This window comes from Lithobates pipiens, unplaced genomic scaffold (genome assembly GCF_037356315.1).
Source record: "Lithobates pipiens isolate NorthernLeopardFrog02 unplaced genomic scaffold, aLitPip1_a1.2 Scaffold_8, whole genome shotgun sequence".
Classification (NCBI taxonomy): domain Eukaryota; kingdom Metazoa; phylum Chordata; class Amphibia; order Anura; family Ranidae; genus Lithobates; species Lithobates pipiens.
Genome location: NW_027507903.1, coordinates 8,341,072 through 8,358,097, shown reverse-complemented (window position 1 = coordinate 8,358,097; position 17,026 = coordinate 8,341,072). Strand labels below are relative to the sequence as shown.

General features: G+C 50.4%; 1 protein-coding gene across 1 annotated transcript; it reads right to left on the bottom strand.

The window, feature by feature from the left end:
- Positions 1-243: 243 nt before the first annotated feature.
- Positions 244-14,148, bottom strand: LOC143963481 (RNA guanine-N7 methyltransferase activating subunit-like). The gene is made up of 4 exons (XM_077473118.1): positions 14,000-14,148; positions 8,054-8,216; positions 2,668-2,826; positions 244-844 (listed from the first exon to the last, which is right to left on the bottom strand). Exons 2-4 carry the CDS (start codon positions 8,182-8,184, stop codon positions 655-657), a joined length of 480 nt encoding a protein of 159 aa, XP_077329244.1. The 5' UTR covers positions 8,185-8,216; positions 14,000-14,148; the 3' UTR covers positions 244-654.
- Positions 14,149-17,026: the final 2,878 nt, after the last annotated feature.

Here is a 17,026-nt window from a genome sequence, read left to right as displayed (position 1 = left end):
TTTCCCTTTTCCACTATACTAGGGTCCAGAGCGTTTTTGATGCATTCCAGTGCATTTTCGATGCGTTTTACTGCGTTCCAGTACAGTCCAGCACAGGATAAATGCAGCATGTTCTACCTTGTTTTCTAGAACTGGAAAGCCCTGGAACTGACCGCACTGGTGTGAACTATGCCATTGAAAACCATATGACCTACTTTCAGTGTGTTTTTGATGCAGAAAAAAAAAAAATGCCCGGACTACATGTGGTGTGAACTGGCCCTTAATGCATTACAATCTTTAATGTAAACGTTCACCGACTGTAAACACAAAAACAGTGACCTTATAGTAAAAGCCATGCAATAAAGAGTCAAAAACATAGGGTCTCACGATAATCCGCACAAATCCGTCTCCATCATGGAGGACTGGCAGCAAAGCTGAATGGACTTCTGCAGTCCGCGGCAGCAGTTTCTCTGCAAGCTATACAAGCGGTGCTTGGGATTTGGTTGCAGGTTTGGGGGGTTCAATGTGTTTTGATGACATGGCTACCGAGAAATGCGCCTCTTATCTTTCGTAGATGGGAGAACTCGCCAAGAAGAGTTTGTATCAGTTTATCGTCCTATTAATAAAAAAATAATAATAATAATCTATCCTTCACGCACAAAACAGTAACAGTCCTTAACGATACGGCTGATATCTTTGACTGCCGGAATTATAGCCATGGTGTCTCTCCTGGTGATGGTGGGAACGCTCCTGTCGGTATTGGTGGGGGCTGTTACCCCAGCCTCTTCCTCCATGGTGCTGGTTATAGCTGCTGTACGAATCCCGTCTGTTATCCCAGCTTCGGTTACGCCTGTTATCCCGATACCTGTAAATAAATTCAAGCGATTCTACATTAGGAGAACAATTAGGTAATTCTTACATTTTTGCTTGCAACTTATTGAGTTTTTACTGCCACCACCATATGTATTACGGCCGTGGCAGCAGAGGGGAGGGGGTTTAGATACCCAGGAATGTGTGTAATGAAAGCAATTTTGCAGCTGTACATTCACCTTATCACTTTCTGTGAACCCTAGACTGAGCCCCTTGCCAGTGCAACCCTCTCGCCCGCCCCTACCGACGCAACCCTCTCGCCCGCCCCTACCGACGCACCCGCCCTAACCCTCTCACCCGCCCCAACCAGTGCAACCCTATCACCTGCCCCAACCGGCGCAACCCTATCACACGCCCCATAATTGGCGCAACCCTCTCACCCGCCCCAACCCTCTCACCCGCCCCATCATTGGCACAACCCTCTCACCCGCCCCATCATTGGCACAACCCTCTCACCCGCCCCAACCGGCCCAACCCTCTCACCCGCCCCATCATTGGCGCAACCCTCTCACCCGCCCCATCATTGGCGTAACCCTCTCACCCGCCCCATCATTGGCGCAACCCTCTCACCCGCCCCATCATTGGCGCAACCCTCTCACCCGCCCCATCATTGGCGCAACCCTCTCACGCGCCCCAACCGGCACAACCCTCTCACCCGTCCCAACCCTCTCACCCGCCGCAACCCTCTCACCCGCCGCAACCCCCACACCATGCTTCCTGGACTCTATCCCAGGACTTGTATTTCTAAAAACCCTCAGTGTCCCTCCAGATGAGAGGCATAAAAGAATTAAAGTGGTTCTAAAGGCTTTCTTATCCTTCATGCATTCTATGCATGAAGGTGAAAACCTTCTATGTGCAGCGCTTAACCCCCTCTGGAATCCGGTGGTGTACATTTGTTGATGCACAACTAGACCCATCTGGGGTCTTCCTTTGACTGGACTGGAGGATTTCTACAAGTTACTATACTATCTGCATTTGGACATTTTCCTTTCTTTGCTGCACTCACTCCTATAAAGACTATTGCTTAGCATTTGAAGTCACATTAGTCATCTCTGTGAATTTTATAGATATTGTTTTGAGGTCACTACTATTGCATTTATTTTGCACATTGAGAAGTGAGACTGATATAAGCACTTTATTATTAGCACTTTAAACTGTAAGATTGGTCCAGAGACACCCGGGAATAGTATCAGCACTTTTTATTTATTATTTTTGTAGAGGTATTTAGCGTTGCTTCACCACAAATTACATATACCTTTGGTGCTGGCAACACTTCAGAAGTCAGCTGCTTTATGTTTATCTGTTGCACTTGGGCACTTTACTTATCAGAGGGAGGAATAAAGCCCTGTCATTGGCGTCAGTGGGAGGAATAGTGCCCCCATCATTGGTGTCAGTGGGAGGAATAGTGCCCCCATCATTGGTGTCAGTGGGAGGAATAGTGCCCCCATCATTGGTGTCAGTGGGAGGAATAGTGCCCCCATCATTGGTGTCAGTGGGAGGAATAGTGCCCCCATCATTGGTGTCAGTGGGAGGAATAGTGCCCCCATCATTGGTGTCAGTGGGAGGAATAGTGCCCCCATCATTGGTGTCAGTGTGAGGAATAGTGCCCCCATCATTGGTGTCAGTGGGAGGAATAGGACCTAAAAGGCCCTATAAAGCCAAGCCAAGGGCTGCATCTGGTCCAAAATTTGGAGCCCACAGATATAAAATTGTAAATAATCATAGGCAATTTGCATTCCATGGTAATCAGTTCATCATAAAGCTACTCTGGCTAGTGATCGGTGACAACAGCAATTGCAGTATCCAAGTATCATGTACCTATCCTGGTTTCTTTGGTTCCCTCCCCACCATTCTTCAACAATGGGAGGCTCGCTGTTTGACTTTTTCAGATGTTCCTGATATGCCTCGTCACGTTCTGTGAAGCGATCAGCAAACATATCTTCATACATCTTTTTTATATCAATTGTGTCCGTCATCCTGCAAAATACACAATATAAATAAATACACACACAAAAAAAAAAAAAAAAAAAAAATCACACGAAAATTAACAAGAACAAGTAACCTGCTCAAAAATTAAGTGTTAACCCCCTTACTAGTGGCAACTATCCGCCAGACTGAGGGAGCCCCTAAATCTCACATATATAAAAGCACAGTTCACCTTCACCAAAAAAAAAAAAAAAAAAAAAAAAAAAAATCATCGAATAGAGATGCCCGTCTACTGACAAAACATGTTGGGCGGGCGTGATGACGTCACAAAGCAAGCCAATGCGTTTCGTCAGTAGGCAGACATCGTTTGGGGAAGAGGGCCCTCCTCACCAGACGATGTCTATTTACTGCCGAAACGCATTGGCCATGGCCTGGCTTGCGACGCCATCACATTCACTGGTACAGAGGCGGCTTTCTCGTATGGCAATCCTGTCTCCCCATTATGTGGGTGTGATACATTTGAAAATGTATTATATATATTTTACACACACCCCCCCATCTCACAAAAGTAAGTACACCCCTCACATTTTTGTATAGCTTTCCATGTGACAACACTGAAGAAATGACACTTGTCTACAATGTAAAGTAGTGAGTGTACAGCTTGTATAACAGTGTAAATTTCCTGTCCCCTCAAAATAACTCAACACACAGCCATCAATGTCTAAACCGCTGGCAACAAAAGTCAGTACACCCCCTAAGTGAAAATGTAGAAATTGGGCCCAAAGTGTCAATATTTTGTGTGGACACCATTATTTTCCAGCACTGCCTTAACCCTCTTGGGCATGAAGGTCACCAGAGCTTCACAGGTCACCACTGGAGTCCTCTTCCCCTCCTCCATGACGACATCACAGAGCTGGTGGATGTTGGAGACCTTGCGCTCCTCTACTTTCTGTTTGAGGATGTCCCACAGATGCTCAATAGGGTTTAGGTCTGGAGACATGCTTGGCCAGTCCATCACCTTTACCCTCAGCTTCTTTAGCAAAGCAGTGGTCATCTTGGAGGTGTGTTTGGGGTCATTATGTTGGAATACTGCCCTGCGGCCCAGTCAACCATGAATGCCAAAGTACATGTTGGCATTCATGGTTCCCTCAATGATCTGTAGCCCCCCAGTGCCGGCAGCACTCATGCAGCCCCAGACCATGACACTCCCACCACCATGCTTGACTGTAGACAAGACACACTTGTCTTTGTCCGCCTCACCGCCACACACACACACACACACGTCACCATCTGAACCAAATACGTTTATCTTGGTCTCATCAGACCACAGGACATGGTTCCAGTAATCCATGTCCTTAGTCGGCTTGTCTTCAGCAAACTGTTTGCAGGCTTTCTTATGCATCATCTTTAGAAGAGGCTTCCTTCTGAGACGACAGCCATGCAGACCAATTTGATGCAGTGTGCGGCGTATGGTCTGATGGTACCCTTTCTTTGCATGTGTACACAGGAACATTTTATTTGAAAATGTTTTTTTTTTTTTGGTTGCTTTAGGCTCCATTCACATCAGTGTCTCCCCAAAGTGGCACGATTGAGACTTTGGATTGTGACTATAGGTGCAACTTTGACTCCGACTTTACATTCTCTATCGCACCGAAGTAGTGCAGGTACCTTTTTAAAGTCGCTGCAACTTTAAGACTCAGTTCACATATATGCGGTGCGTCACATCGCATGCGATTCGCACAGGAATTACACGGCATTCCTGTGCAAATCAAATTCTTTGTGAGTTGTGATTTGAGGCATTCATCTGTATGGCTCAAAGTCGCACCGCATACGCAAAAAATAAATAAATGAAGGTGCAGGACCCCCCCCCCCCCACACTGGAATCGGATTGCATGGGTGATCAGAGTTGGTCAATCGCACTGCGTTCTGTGAACTATTTTGGGGTGTTGTTAACTTAAACACTTCCTCACCACTCTGTTCTTGGAAAGCATCCTCCCGGAACCACGCTCCCACCGTGCGCCCTTTGGGGCATACAACTGATCACAGATTGGCGGTAAAGGGCCAATCACAGCGGCCCTTTACCATGTGATCAGCTGCATCTAATCACAGCTGATCACAATGCAAAAAACAGACTTGCTGGTTATCGGCATTCCTTTCCTCATGCGCTGTCACATCATGAGGAGAGGAGAACCAGCAACGACCAGTGTCACAGGGGACATCTACACTGATCATAAGTGCCGCTTCACCAGCGCACATCAGTGACGGAGAAAAATGACTTCTTTGCAAAATTTTATAAACAGAAACTTAAAAAAAAAAAAAAAAAAAAAAAAAAAGTTGTTGTTTTTTCTAAAGTTTGTCTTTTTTTATTTGTTTAGCATAAAATAAAACACCAGTGGTTATTAAATACCACCAAAAGAAAGCTCCAATTGTGTGAAAGAAAATTATACAAAATGTTATATGGGTACAGTGCTGTATGACCACGCAATTGTCAAAGTGTGACAGCGCTGAAAACTGATAATTTGCCTGGGCACGAAGGGGGTGAAAGTGCCCAGCAGGAAAGTGGTTAGCATTGACACCCGCTGGGGTTCAAGTGATTTTAATGCGGTGTGGGAAACGCACAGGATTCCCCCCCCCCACCGACAACAGCGACGGGGCACCATCCCCCCCCCCCCCCCCCCAACGGAGCACCATTCCCCCCCACGACGAGGCACCATTCCCCCCCCACCGACAACAGCGACGGGGCACCATTCCCCCCTCCCCCCCACCGACAACAGCGACTGGGCACCATTCCCCCCCCCCCCCCCCACCGACAACAGCGACTGGGCACCATTCCCCCCCCCCCCCCCCCCACCGACAACAGCGACGGGGCACCATTCTCCCCCCCCCCCCCACCGACAACAGCGACGGGGCACCATTCTCCCCCCCCCCCCCCACCGACAACAGCGACGGGGCACCATTCTCCCCCCCCCCCCCCCACCGACAACAGCGACGGGGCACCATTCTCCCCCCCCCCCCCCACCGACAACAGCGACGGGGCACCATTCTCCCCCCCCCCCCCACCGACAACAGCGACGGGGCACCATTCTCCCCCCCCCCCCCACCGACAACAGCGACGGGGCACCATTCTCCCCCCCCCCCCCCACCGACAACAGCGACGGGGCACCATTCTCCCCCCCCCCCCCCACCGACAACAGCGACGGGGCACCATTCTCCCCCCCCCCCCCCACCGACAACAGCGACGGGGCACCATTCTCCCCCCCCCCCCCCCACCGACAACAGCGACGGGGCACCATTCTCCCCCCCCCCCCCCCACCGACAACAGCGACGGGGCACCATTCTCCCCCCCCCCCCCCCACCGACAACAGCGACGGGGCACCATTCTCCCCCCCCCCCCCACCGACAACAGCGACGGGGCACCATTCTCCCCCCCCCCCCCCACCGACAACAGCGACGGGGCACCATTCTCCCCCCCCCCCCCCCACCGACAACAGCGACGGGGCACCATTCTCCCCCCCCCCCCCCCACCGACAACAGCGACGGGGCACCATTCTCCCCCCCCCCCCCCACCGACAACAGCGACGGGGCACCATTCTCCCCCCCCCCCCACCGACAACAGCGACGGGGCACCATTCTCCCCCCCCCCCCCCACCGACAACAGCGACGGGGCACCATTCTCCCCCCCCCCCCCCACCGACAACAGCGACGGGGCACCATTCTCCCCCCCCCCCCCCCACCGACAACAGCGACGGGGCACCATTCTCCCCCCCCCCCCCACCGACAACAGCGACGGGGCACCATTCTCCCCCCCCCCCCACCGACAACAGCGACGGGGCACCATTCTCCCCCCCCCCCCACCGACAACAGCGACGGGGCACCATTCTCCCCCCCCCCCCCCACCGACAACAGCGACGGGGCACCATTCTCCCCCCCCCCCCCACCGACAACAGCGACGGGGCACCATTCTCCCCCCCCCCCCACCGACAACAGCGACGGGGCACCATTCTCCCCCCCCCCCCCACCGACAACAGCGACGGGGCACCATTCTCCCCCCCCCCCCACCGACAACAGCGACGGGGCACCATTCTCCCCCCCCCCCCACCGACAACAGCGACGGGGCACCATTCTCCCCCCCCCCCCACCGACAACAGCGACGGGGCACCATTCTCCCCCCCCCCCCCACCGACAACAGCGACGGGGCACCATTCTCCCCCCCCCCCCCCCCACCGACAACAGCGACGGGGCACCATTCTCCCCCCCCCCCCCCCACCGACAACAGCGACGGGGCACCATTCTCCCCCCCCCCCCCCCACCGACAACAGCGACGGGGCACCATTCTCCCCCCCCCCCCACCGACAACAGCGACGGGGCACCATTCTCCCCCCCCCCCCACCGACAACAGCGACGGGGCACCATTCTCCCCCCCCCCCCACCGACAACAGCGACGGGGCACCATTCTCCCCCCCCCACCGACGGGGCACCATCCCCCCCCCCCCCCACCGACGGGGCACCATCCCCCCCACCCCCCACCGACGGGGCACCATCCCCCCCCACCCCCCACCGACGGGGCACCATCCCCCCCCACCCCCCACCGACGGGGCACCATCCCCCCCCCCCCCACCGACGGGGCACCATCCCCCCCCCCCCACCGACGGGGCACCATCCCCCCCCCCCCCCACCGACGGGGCACCATCCCCCCCCCCCCCCACCGACGGGGCACCATCCCCCCCCCACCGACGGGGCACCATCCCCCCCCCCACCGACGGGGCACCATCCCCCCCCCACCGACGGGGCACCACCCCCCCCCCCCCACCGACGGGGCACCACCCCCCCCCCACCGACGGGGCACCACCCCCCCCCCCCCCACCGACGGGGCACCACCCCCCCCCCCACCGACTGGGCACCACCCCCCCCCCCCCACCGACGGGGCACCACCCCCCCCCCCCCCACCGACGGGGCACCACCCCCCCCCCCCCCCCACCGACGGGGCACCACCCCCCCCCCCCACCGACGGGGCACCACCCCCCCCCCCCCACCGACGGGGCACCACCACCCCCCCCACCCCCCCAAAAGGGGGCAACATTCCCCCCACACTGACAACCAGTGATGGGGCATTGTTTATTCCCACTGACAACAGCTCATTTTCTACTCCCACTGGCCACAGTGCGGCCCCCCTAAACGTTTAAAGGACAGTAAACTGGCCCTTTGCTTAGAAAGTTTGGGGACCCCTGCTATAAAAAAAAAAAATAGTTTCCTGCAAGGCACATTATGTGAAGCCTACCTTAAAAGGAAGCCCTCCAGCGGCACGCTGTCCTCACTGACAGGGCTTTCATCTTCACCCGGTCCTCCTTCCGGGTTGGCGAGTTCCAGTCCTTTGATTGGAGGAGCCGCGATGACGTCACCGCTGTTCATGGTAGAGATGCACCGGAATTGAAATTTTGGTGCTGAAACAGAAAATGACAGTTTTGCTAAATCTATATATATTTTTATAAATAATTGTATTATTATAAATTTTATAATAATATTTTATAATAATTGTAATTATATTCGACTATTTACCGAATATCATGAATTTAAAGTCGGCCATTATCAGTACCTTTAAACGCAAGAAAAAAAATGCATCCCTTTAAATTCTATGCATGTCTGCACACTGGTCCATAGGGGTTCCGTTGTGGTGTTAAAAATCCTGCTAGCTGCATTTTCGGTCAAAAAAATAAATTTAAATAAAATTTAAAAAAAGCACCTCCCTGTTGAAACGCAGCAAGAACTGATCAATAAACGCACCCGTTTTACGCTTTTGAATCTCCCTCCACTGAGTCTGGATGCAAACATTTTAACTGTGGACAGCTGAAGCTTCACTTCCTGGATTTACACAGAGGCACACCTCCAGCTCTGCAGCTCTCATTGGCCCTCTTATGACTCACCCCCCCCTCCCTTCCTGGCAAACTCTCATGAGACTGAGACAGCTGTGATGTCATAAGCCTAATGACCAAACAGGAAGTGGGCTGTATAAGATATTTACTGGCAGAAAAAAAAAATGTTTTACTATCCAAAGTTAAAACAACAAACAAAGGCAGAAGATTTAATAGATGGAAAGATGAAAAATGACTCCCCTTAGTGACCAGGCCATTTTTGGCGATACGGCACTGCGTTAATTTAACTGACAATCATGCGGCCGTGCGACGCTGTACATAAAATTGATGTCCTTTCTCCCCCCAAACAGACATTTCTTTGGTGGCATTTGATCACTTCTGCAGTTTTTATTGTTTGCGCTATAAACAAAAAAAAGAACGAAAATTTTGAAAAAAAAATACTTTTTTTTTTAATTGGATGTGTTTTATGGGAAAAAGTAAAAAATAATGTAAAAAAAAAATTAAAAATTAAAAATTTTAATTTCTTAAATTTAGACCAATATGTATTCTGCTACATATTTTTGGTAAAAAAATAAAAATACAAAATTAAAATAAGCGTATACTGATTGGTTTGCGCACAAGTTATAGCGTCTTCAAAGTATGGGAGAGAGTTATAGACTTTTTATTGTTTAAAATATTTTTATTAGTAACGGCTGCGATCAGCGATTTTTAGCAGGCCTGCGACATTGCAGTGGACAAATCTGACACTAAGTGACACTTTTTGGGGATCAGCGACACCAACACAGCGATCAGTGCTAAAAAAATAAATAAAAATGTACTTTTTTTTTTTTTAAGTTACTGTACCGACACTGGCAGGGAAGGGGTTAACATCAGGGGTCGATCACAGGGTTAAGTGTACTCCTGGGGAGCGATTTCTAACTGTGCAGGGGATGGTCTGACTAGAGGAAGAGAGAGATCTCTGTTGCCGATTAGCAGGGACACAAGATCTCTCTCTTCCTTTCTGATAGAATGGCGGTCGGCCTTGTTTACATAGGTATATCGCCTTTCTGCCAGACTGATTGGCTCCCACTGTGTCCAATCACAGCAGGTACGGGGTGTGCGCTTCCCCAGAGCCAAGCAGAGGAATCGCTTACAGGTACATGATTTTGTGCTTAAAGTGGACCTTCAGTAACTTTTTTCATCTTTCCATCTATTAAATCTTCTGCCCTTGTTGTCGTTTTATCTTTGGATAGTAAATCTATTTTTTTCTGACAGTAAATCCCCTATACAGCCCACTTCCTGTTTGGTCATTAGCCTAGGCTTATGACATCACAGCTGTCTCAGTCTCATGAGAGTTTGCCAGGAAAAGAGGGGGGGGGGTGAGTCATAAGAGGGCCAATGAGAGCTGCAGAGCTGGAGGTGTGCCTCTGTGTATATCCAGGAAGTGAACAGGCAGCAGCTTCAGCTGCCCACAGTTAAAATGGCTGCGGCCAGACTCAGCGGAAGGTAGATTTCAGCAGGATATTTGGGAAGTTCAGAATCACAGTATATATTAGAGCCGAGCGATTAATCGTCAAGAATCGTTATCGCGGTTTTTGTTTTTCCCCCTTGCGATCTTGACTAAAGTGTTTCCCGATTCTTTCTATGCAAAGAATTCTCTCTGCTCTTCTGAAGCAGACAGCCATCAAAAGAAAGGAAGATTAAACCAGGGCAGTCTGCCAAGAATCACAACATTCTTTAGCAGTGGATTTTAAAGCGGAGGTCCACCCTAAAGTGGACCTTCCACTCATTGGAATCCTCCCCCCCACTCCGGCGCCACAATTGGCACCTTTCAGGGGGGAGGGGGGTGCAGGTACCTGTACAGTACAGATATCTGCACCCACTTCCGGGATAGCTCTCTGCGGAAAGGGGCGTAGATTACGCCCCTTTCCGAAAGTCCCCCGCTGCCTGCTGGGAAACACACAGATCCCAGAGGCAGTGGGGACCGTCCTTATTGCGCAGAGCGACTCGCCCTTGCGCAGTAGGGAACCGGGAAATGAAGCCGAAAGGCTCCACTTCCTGATTCCCATACCCAAGATGGCGGCGGCAGTACCCGAGAGACGATCGAGAGATCGGCTTCGGGTGCCGACATCGCGGGCGCGCTGGACAGGTAAGTGTCACTATTTTAAAAGTCAGCAGCTGCAGTATTTGTAGCTGCTGGCTTTAAAAAAAAAAAAAAAAAAAAAAAAAAAAAAAAAAAAAAAAAAACGCGGACTCCCGGCGGACTCCCTCTTTAAGACCCCTTCCACACTGGAGGCGTTTTTCAGGCGCTTTAGCGCTAAAAATAGCTCTTGAAAGAAGCCTCAGCTGCAAACCCGGTGTAAAAGCCCTGAGTGCTTTCACACTGGGGGGCGCTGCGCTGGCAGGACGTCAGAAAAAGTCCTGCAAGCAGCTTCTTTGCAGCGCATTAGGATCGGTGAACTCACCGCTCCTAAAGCGCCCCTGCCCATTGAAAACAATGGGGCAGCGGTGCTATGCCGCCGGCAAAACACAGTTAAAACTGCCCCTCTAATGGCTGAATAGCACCGCTAAAAAATAGCTTTACCACTGATCCCCAGGGCGGCACAGTGTGAAAGTGCTCCAAGTATAAAACATTGTAACGATTTGTCAAAGGAATAGACTTCATGCATGTAAATGAAGAAAATGTAACCACTTAAAGTGGTTGTATACTCTTTTTTGTAACTTTTACCTACAGGAAAGCCTATACTAAGGCTTACCTGTAGGTAAAAAAAATATCTCCTAAACCTGTACGGTTTAGGAGATATTCCCCTCGGTATGCGCCGCTGACTGCAGCGGCGCATGCGCACGAGGGGATTCTCGGCCTGAAAATCCGGCAGTGGCCGGAAAGAAATCTCCCGCGCGCATGCGCGGGAGTGACGATATCGCGGCTCCGGCCACTCACAGCGCCGGAGCCACGATACCCGGAAGAAACGCCGAGGTTCAGCTCCCTCGGCGTGGATCGTGCCAGATGTCGGGGCCTCGTTCTAAGGTAAGTATTTCATAATGAGCTAATATGTGGTGCATACTAGCTCATTATGCCTTTTGCTTTGCAGGTGTTAAAAAAAAAAAAATAAAAATAAAAATAGCAGGTTTACTACCGCTTTAAACCTTTTTCTGACATTTGTTGGTTTCAAGTTAAAATCATCAAATCAAAAAAAGTCTAAACATCGTAACAATTTTTCAAAGGAATGAACTTCAGTGTGCAAATGAGGAAAGTTAAAATCTTTTTTTTTGCTAGAAAATTACGAACCCCCAAACATTATCTGTATATATATATATATATATAGTACAGACCCTAGAATAAAATGGTGGCTGTTGCAATATTTTATGTCACACTGTATTTGCGTAGTGGTCTTTGAAATACAATTTTTTGGGCAAGAAATACTTTAATGAATTAAGAATTTAAAAAAATAAAAAATAAAATAACCAGTAAAGTTAGCCCAATTTTTTTTTTTTTTTTGCATAATGTGAATGATTTTTACGCCATGAGACTCGTGATCTTTATTCTATCCTTTATTCTGTAACAATTTGTCAAAGGAATGAACTTTGGTGTTTAAGTGAGGAACATTTAACCACTTAAACACTAAATCTTTTTCTGACATTTGTTGGTTTCCAGTTAAAATCATTTTATTTTTTTTGCTAGAAAATTACTTAGAACCCCAAACATTATATACATTTTTTTTTAGTAGAGACCCTAGAGCAGTGGTCATCAGCCCTGTCCTCAGGGCCCACTAACAGGCCAGGTTTTATGTATTACCTTGGGGGAGATGCAGACTAGAATACTGCAATCACCGAGCAGCAAATGAGATCACCTGTGATGGATTTCAGTTATCTTGCAAACCTGGCCTGTTAGTGAGCCCTGAGGACAGGAGTTGATGACCACTGCCCTAGAGAATAAAATGGTGGTTGTTGCAATATTTTATGTCACACTGTATTTGCGCAGCAGTCTTTCAAATGCAATTTTTTTTGGAAAATTTACTTTAATTAAAAAAAAAAAAAAAGTAGCGTTAGCCCAATTATTATTGTATAAGCTGAAAGATTTTACATCAAGAATCGTGATCTTTTTATTCTAATCTAAAAAAATAAATAAATCGTGATTCTCATTTTGGCCAGAATCATGAAGCTCTAATAATATATATATATATATAAAAATATGCAAAGTGGTTGGAGGGAAGCTTCAAAATGGCAAAGATGTTTTTATTACAAATTACGTGAGCAGACTGGAGTTGCTCTCTAAGGGCCTTGCCGCAGTACATGTACATGGGGGCGGCCCTTAAAGTGGGGTGCCCATTAAAAAAAAAAATGAAATTAAAAGCCAGCAGCTACAAATACTGCAACTGCTGACTTTTAATAATCGGACACTTACCTGTCCCAGGGTCCAGCGATGTGGGGGAGCGAAGCAGTGCCGGCATTTTAACTGTGGGAGCCCGACTGTGTCTTCACACCCGGGAACCCACTGGGCATGCGTGAGCGGCGCCGCGCACCGTGATTGGCCGCGCAATCATCTGGGACCTGTGACATGTCCCAGGTGACTGACAGGAAGGAGGGGGCGGAGCTGAGCCCTTCCTGCGCCGAGGGGGAAGTGATGTCACCAGCCCAGGCACTGACTACAAGGGACCCCCTAGCAACAGCCATTTAGAGGCTAGTTTAAAAAAAAAAAAAAAAAAAACTTTTTTTTGTTTGTTTCATTTGTTTAGGAATATTAATGATTTTTTTTTTTAATGTTTTTTGTTTAATTTTTTAGGAATATAAATTTTTTTTTTTTGTTACCCCACTTTAAGTGGTTAATTAATATCGTTTAAGTGAATGTATTATCGGCCGTTATCGGCACCTTTAGCGCAAGAAAAATGCATCCTTCAATACATGTCTTCATGCCAGCCCGTGGTGGGGTCCCATTTGTCACATTTTTGATCAGATGAAAAAAGACAAACGCATTGAAAACGCATCAATGGCGCACCAGTTAGGTTTTTGAGTCACGTGACCGATGAAAAACACGCCGCAAGCAGGGTAAAAATCACAGAAAAAAATTAAATCCCCCTTAAAACACACATTTTCTACCACCAAAATTTTCATAAACCATCCGCACTGATATCACATGTAATTTAAAAAAATTGGAACTAGCTCTTCTTTATTCTCCAGGGTCTCTGCTTTCTGGGAATATAGAATGTCTGGGGGGAGGGGGGAGGTTATGTTTTCTTTAGGCCTAAAAAAGAAAAAAAAAATGATATTATTTAATCTGGGTGTGCAGAAAATATTAAGCAGGCTCTGGCAGGGAAAGGGGGACTCTGGACCTAAATCCTCCCCCACAATGAGCCGAGACCCCAACACCGACTCACCTGATAGCAGAACCGATCCCACACAATCACAGAGCTCAGGCACACACACTACTATGCGTCGCAGGGTAGTGACATCATCAGAACGGGACCCACTGTGCTTCCACTGAGAGGAGGAGCTAAGCGGCAGGGGGCGTGGCTTGTGGGGCGACGGGCGGGGACTATTATCGCTGTCTGTACAGACGAGGAGGGGAACGTGAGCGAGCGGGGTGTGGTTTACAGGGCGGTGGGTGGGGCTAGGACGGTCCCCCGCTAGTGACGTTTTCAAAACGACACCAGCTGCATTGGTAGGAGGGAGGGGCTGAGCGGGATGGGGCGTGGTTTACAGGGCGGTAGGTGGGGCTAGGACGGGCCAGATAGAATCGGTCATCAGAAATGTCCGCAGACGAGAAGGGAGGGGATGAGCAGGAGGGGCGTGGTTAACAAGGCACGGTGGGTGGGGCTAGGGCAGCTTTGAAAACTATACCAGCCGTGCTTGTAAGACGGGGGGGCTGGGTGAGAGGGGCGTGGCTTTACAGGGCGGTGGGTGGGGCCGAGAAGAGAGGTAATGAGCTAAAGGGGCGTGGTAAACAGGCCGCGGTGGGTGGGGCTAAGGCGACCTTTAATAAATGACACCAGCCGAGCTTGTAGACGGGAGGGGCGTGGCTTATAAGGCAGTAGGTGGGGCCTTTTAAACTGTTTGTAAAAGGGGCTAAGCGGTAGGGGCGTGGTTTACAGAACGGCGAGTGGAGACTAGAACAGCCCTAAATCGTGACCTCATCAGAACTATTCCCACTGTGTACATGAGATAAGCCGAGCGTAAGAGGCGTAGCTTATAGGGTGGTGGGCGGGGTTTAGAACAGCCCCCCCAGTGACGTCTACATAGCGATACCAACTGCGTGCGTCTGTAGAGGGGAGGGGGTTGAGCTGGGGGCGTGGCTTACTAGGCGGAGCTAGCACTGTAGACGTCTGTAAGGTCACCTCTGTGCGCGCCCCCACGGCTGAATGCTGAGCGGGAACAGCACAGGTGTACGAGCGTCTTAAAAGATATTCACCACGTACCGCGGCCTGTTAGGAATGTGAATACAGCGCTGACTCCTCCCACCACCTACCGAGGCCTGTTAGGAGCGTGAATACAGCGCTGATTCCTCCCACCGCTGCATCACATTACATATTGCCCCGCCCCCTCTGACATAATGCTCCACAGCGCCCCTGCTGGCCGCGCTGAAAACGACAACCCGGGGACTCATTACAGAGGGAAGGAGGGGGTGAACTCTATGCGTACCCCGGTAATATCTGCTGCTTTGGAGGGCAGCAGGGGCATTGGAGACCTAATTGATTATATTTTATAAGATGTCACATGGTGACCCCACGCCCTTACGATGTCACAGTCCCAGCATCCTCCGGGACTGTGACATCATAAGGGGGGCGGGGTCACCTTGTCCCTATATAAGTCGCAGCGCACCGTATCCCTGGCATTGCGGCCGGAGAGAGCGTCGAGTCAACATCTCCAGAAGAAGAAGAAGAACGGAAGGCGACGGCGGCGACAGAAGACCGGGCCACCGCTAGTAAAAGAGCTGGAAGAAGAAACGGTGGCCCGGCAAGAAGAACCGAAGAGGGGGCCAAGACCCCCGAAGTCGGAAGAAGAGGGCGGCGGCGAAGAAGAAAGTCGGGCTCCTCCGCTAGCAAAAGAGCTAGCAAAAGAGCAGAAGATAGCGGAGGAGTCCGGCGAGAAGACCCCTGAAGACAGAAGACCCCCGGAGCTGTGCAATAAACTATTTTAACCCTATGTTGTGTTTTATTTTTACTTTTTTCCACAGGTGAATGGGTAGGGGTACATTGTACCCCATACTGACTCACATAGGGTGGGGGGCCGGTATCAGGGGGCCCCCTTATTAAAGGGGGCTCCTGGATTCCGATAAGTCCCCCGCCTGCAGACCCCGACAACCAACGGCCAGGGTTGTCGGGAAGAGGCCCTTGTCCTCATCAACATGGGGACAAGGTGCTTTGGGGTGGGGGGGGCCGCGTGCCCCCCTTCCCCAAGGCACCCCCCCCATGTTGAGGCCCCTGGTATGGCTCAGGGGGGGGGCGCTCGCTCGTCCCCACCCCTTTCCTGGCCGGCCGGGTAGCGTGCTCGGATAAGGGTCTGGTATGGATCTGGGGGGGACCCCACGCCGTTTTTTCGGTATAGGGGGTTCCCCTTAGAATCCATACCAGAGCTAGGGGCTTGGTATGCTCTTGGAGGGGGAACCCACGCCAATTTTTTTTCATAAATTTGGTGGGAGTTCCTCCTTCAGAGCTCATTTTCTGATTGGCCACGGCAAAAGTCGCCTGGCCTGGGGCGACTTCAAAGTCGTGTTGTAAGTGGCCCCAGGTCGTGTTCAAGTCGTCTCCAAGTTGCCTCACAAAGTCGTCCCGGAAGTCGTGTCGCCCCTGTGTGAACCGAGCCTTATAAGCCTGTCCTTGGTATTCCCACAAAGAAAGAACAGATTTGTTCTGATACACATTATCCTTGTAGTATGTGGGACAACTTCCCAACGTGTTTCGAGAGCAACTGTTTTCATCAGGGGCTGGAGTTAGCCTCTGTGTATTGAAAAAAAAAGGCAAATGTCAGATAAACAAAATACAGCATTTAACTGGAATTACTGTGCAGGTTTTTTTGTTTTTTTTGTGTGTGTAACACTTACATAGGTAGATAGATGATGAAATTTGCTGCACTCCAACGTGGATTAAAACAAAACTTCTTGATTCCGTATATAGCGGGTGCTAACTTACTCCCATGGTTATGCAGTGATGTTCCTCTGTCTGCTTACCTCCCCTCATGTGTTCTGACTAAGAGGCCAGCCACTTCCACCTGGTGGTTTTTATAACCTCTCCTCTAAGCATGGCTCCACCCCAGGCCCTATCAGGGAACCCTATATTAACCTGTGCACTGCAAGCCAGCGGTGCTGAACAACCATTGTGTATTCATTGTGTGTTTGGCTTCCTGGTTCCTGCTTGCTGTGTGCTCTATGTTTGACTCTGTTACCGACCTTGGCGTGTTCTCAACAA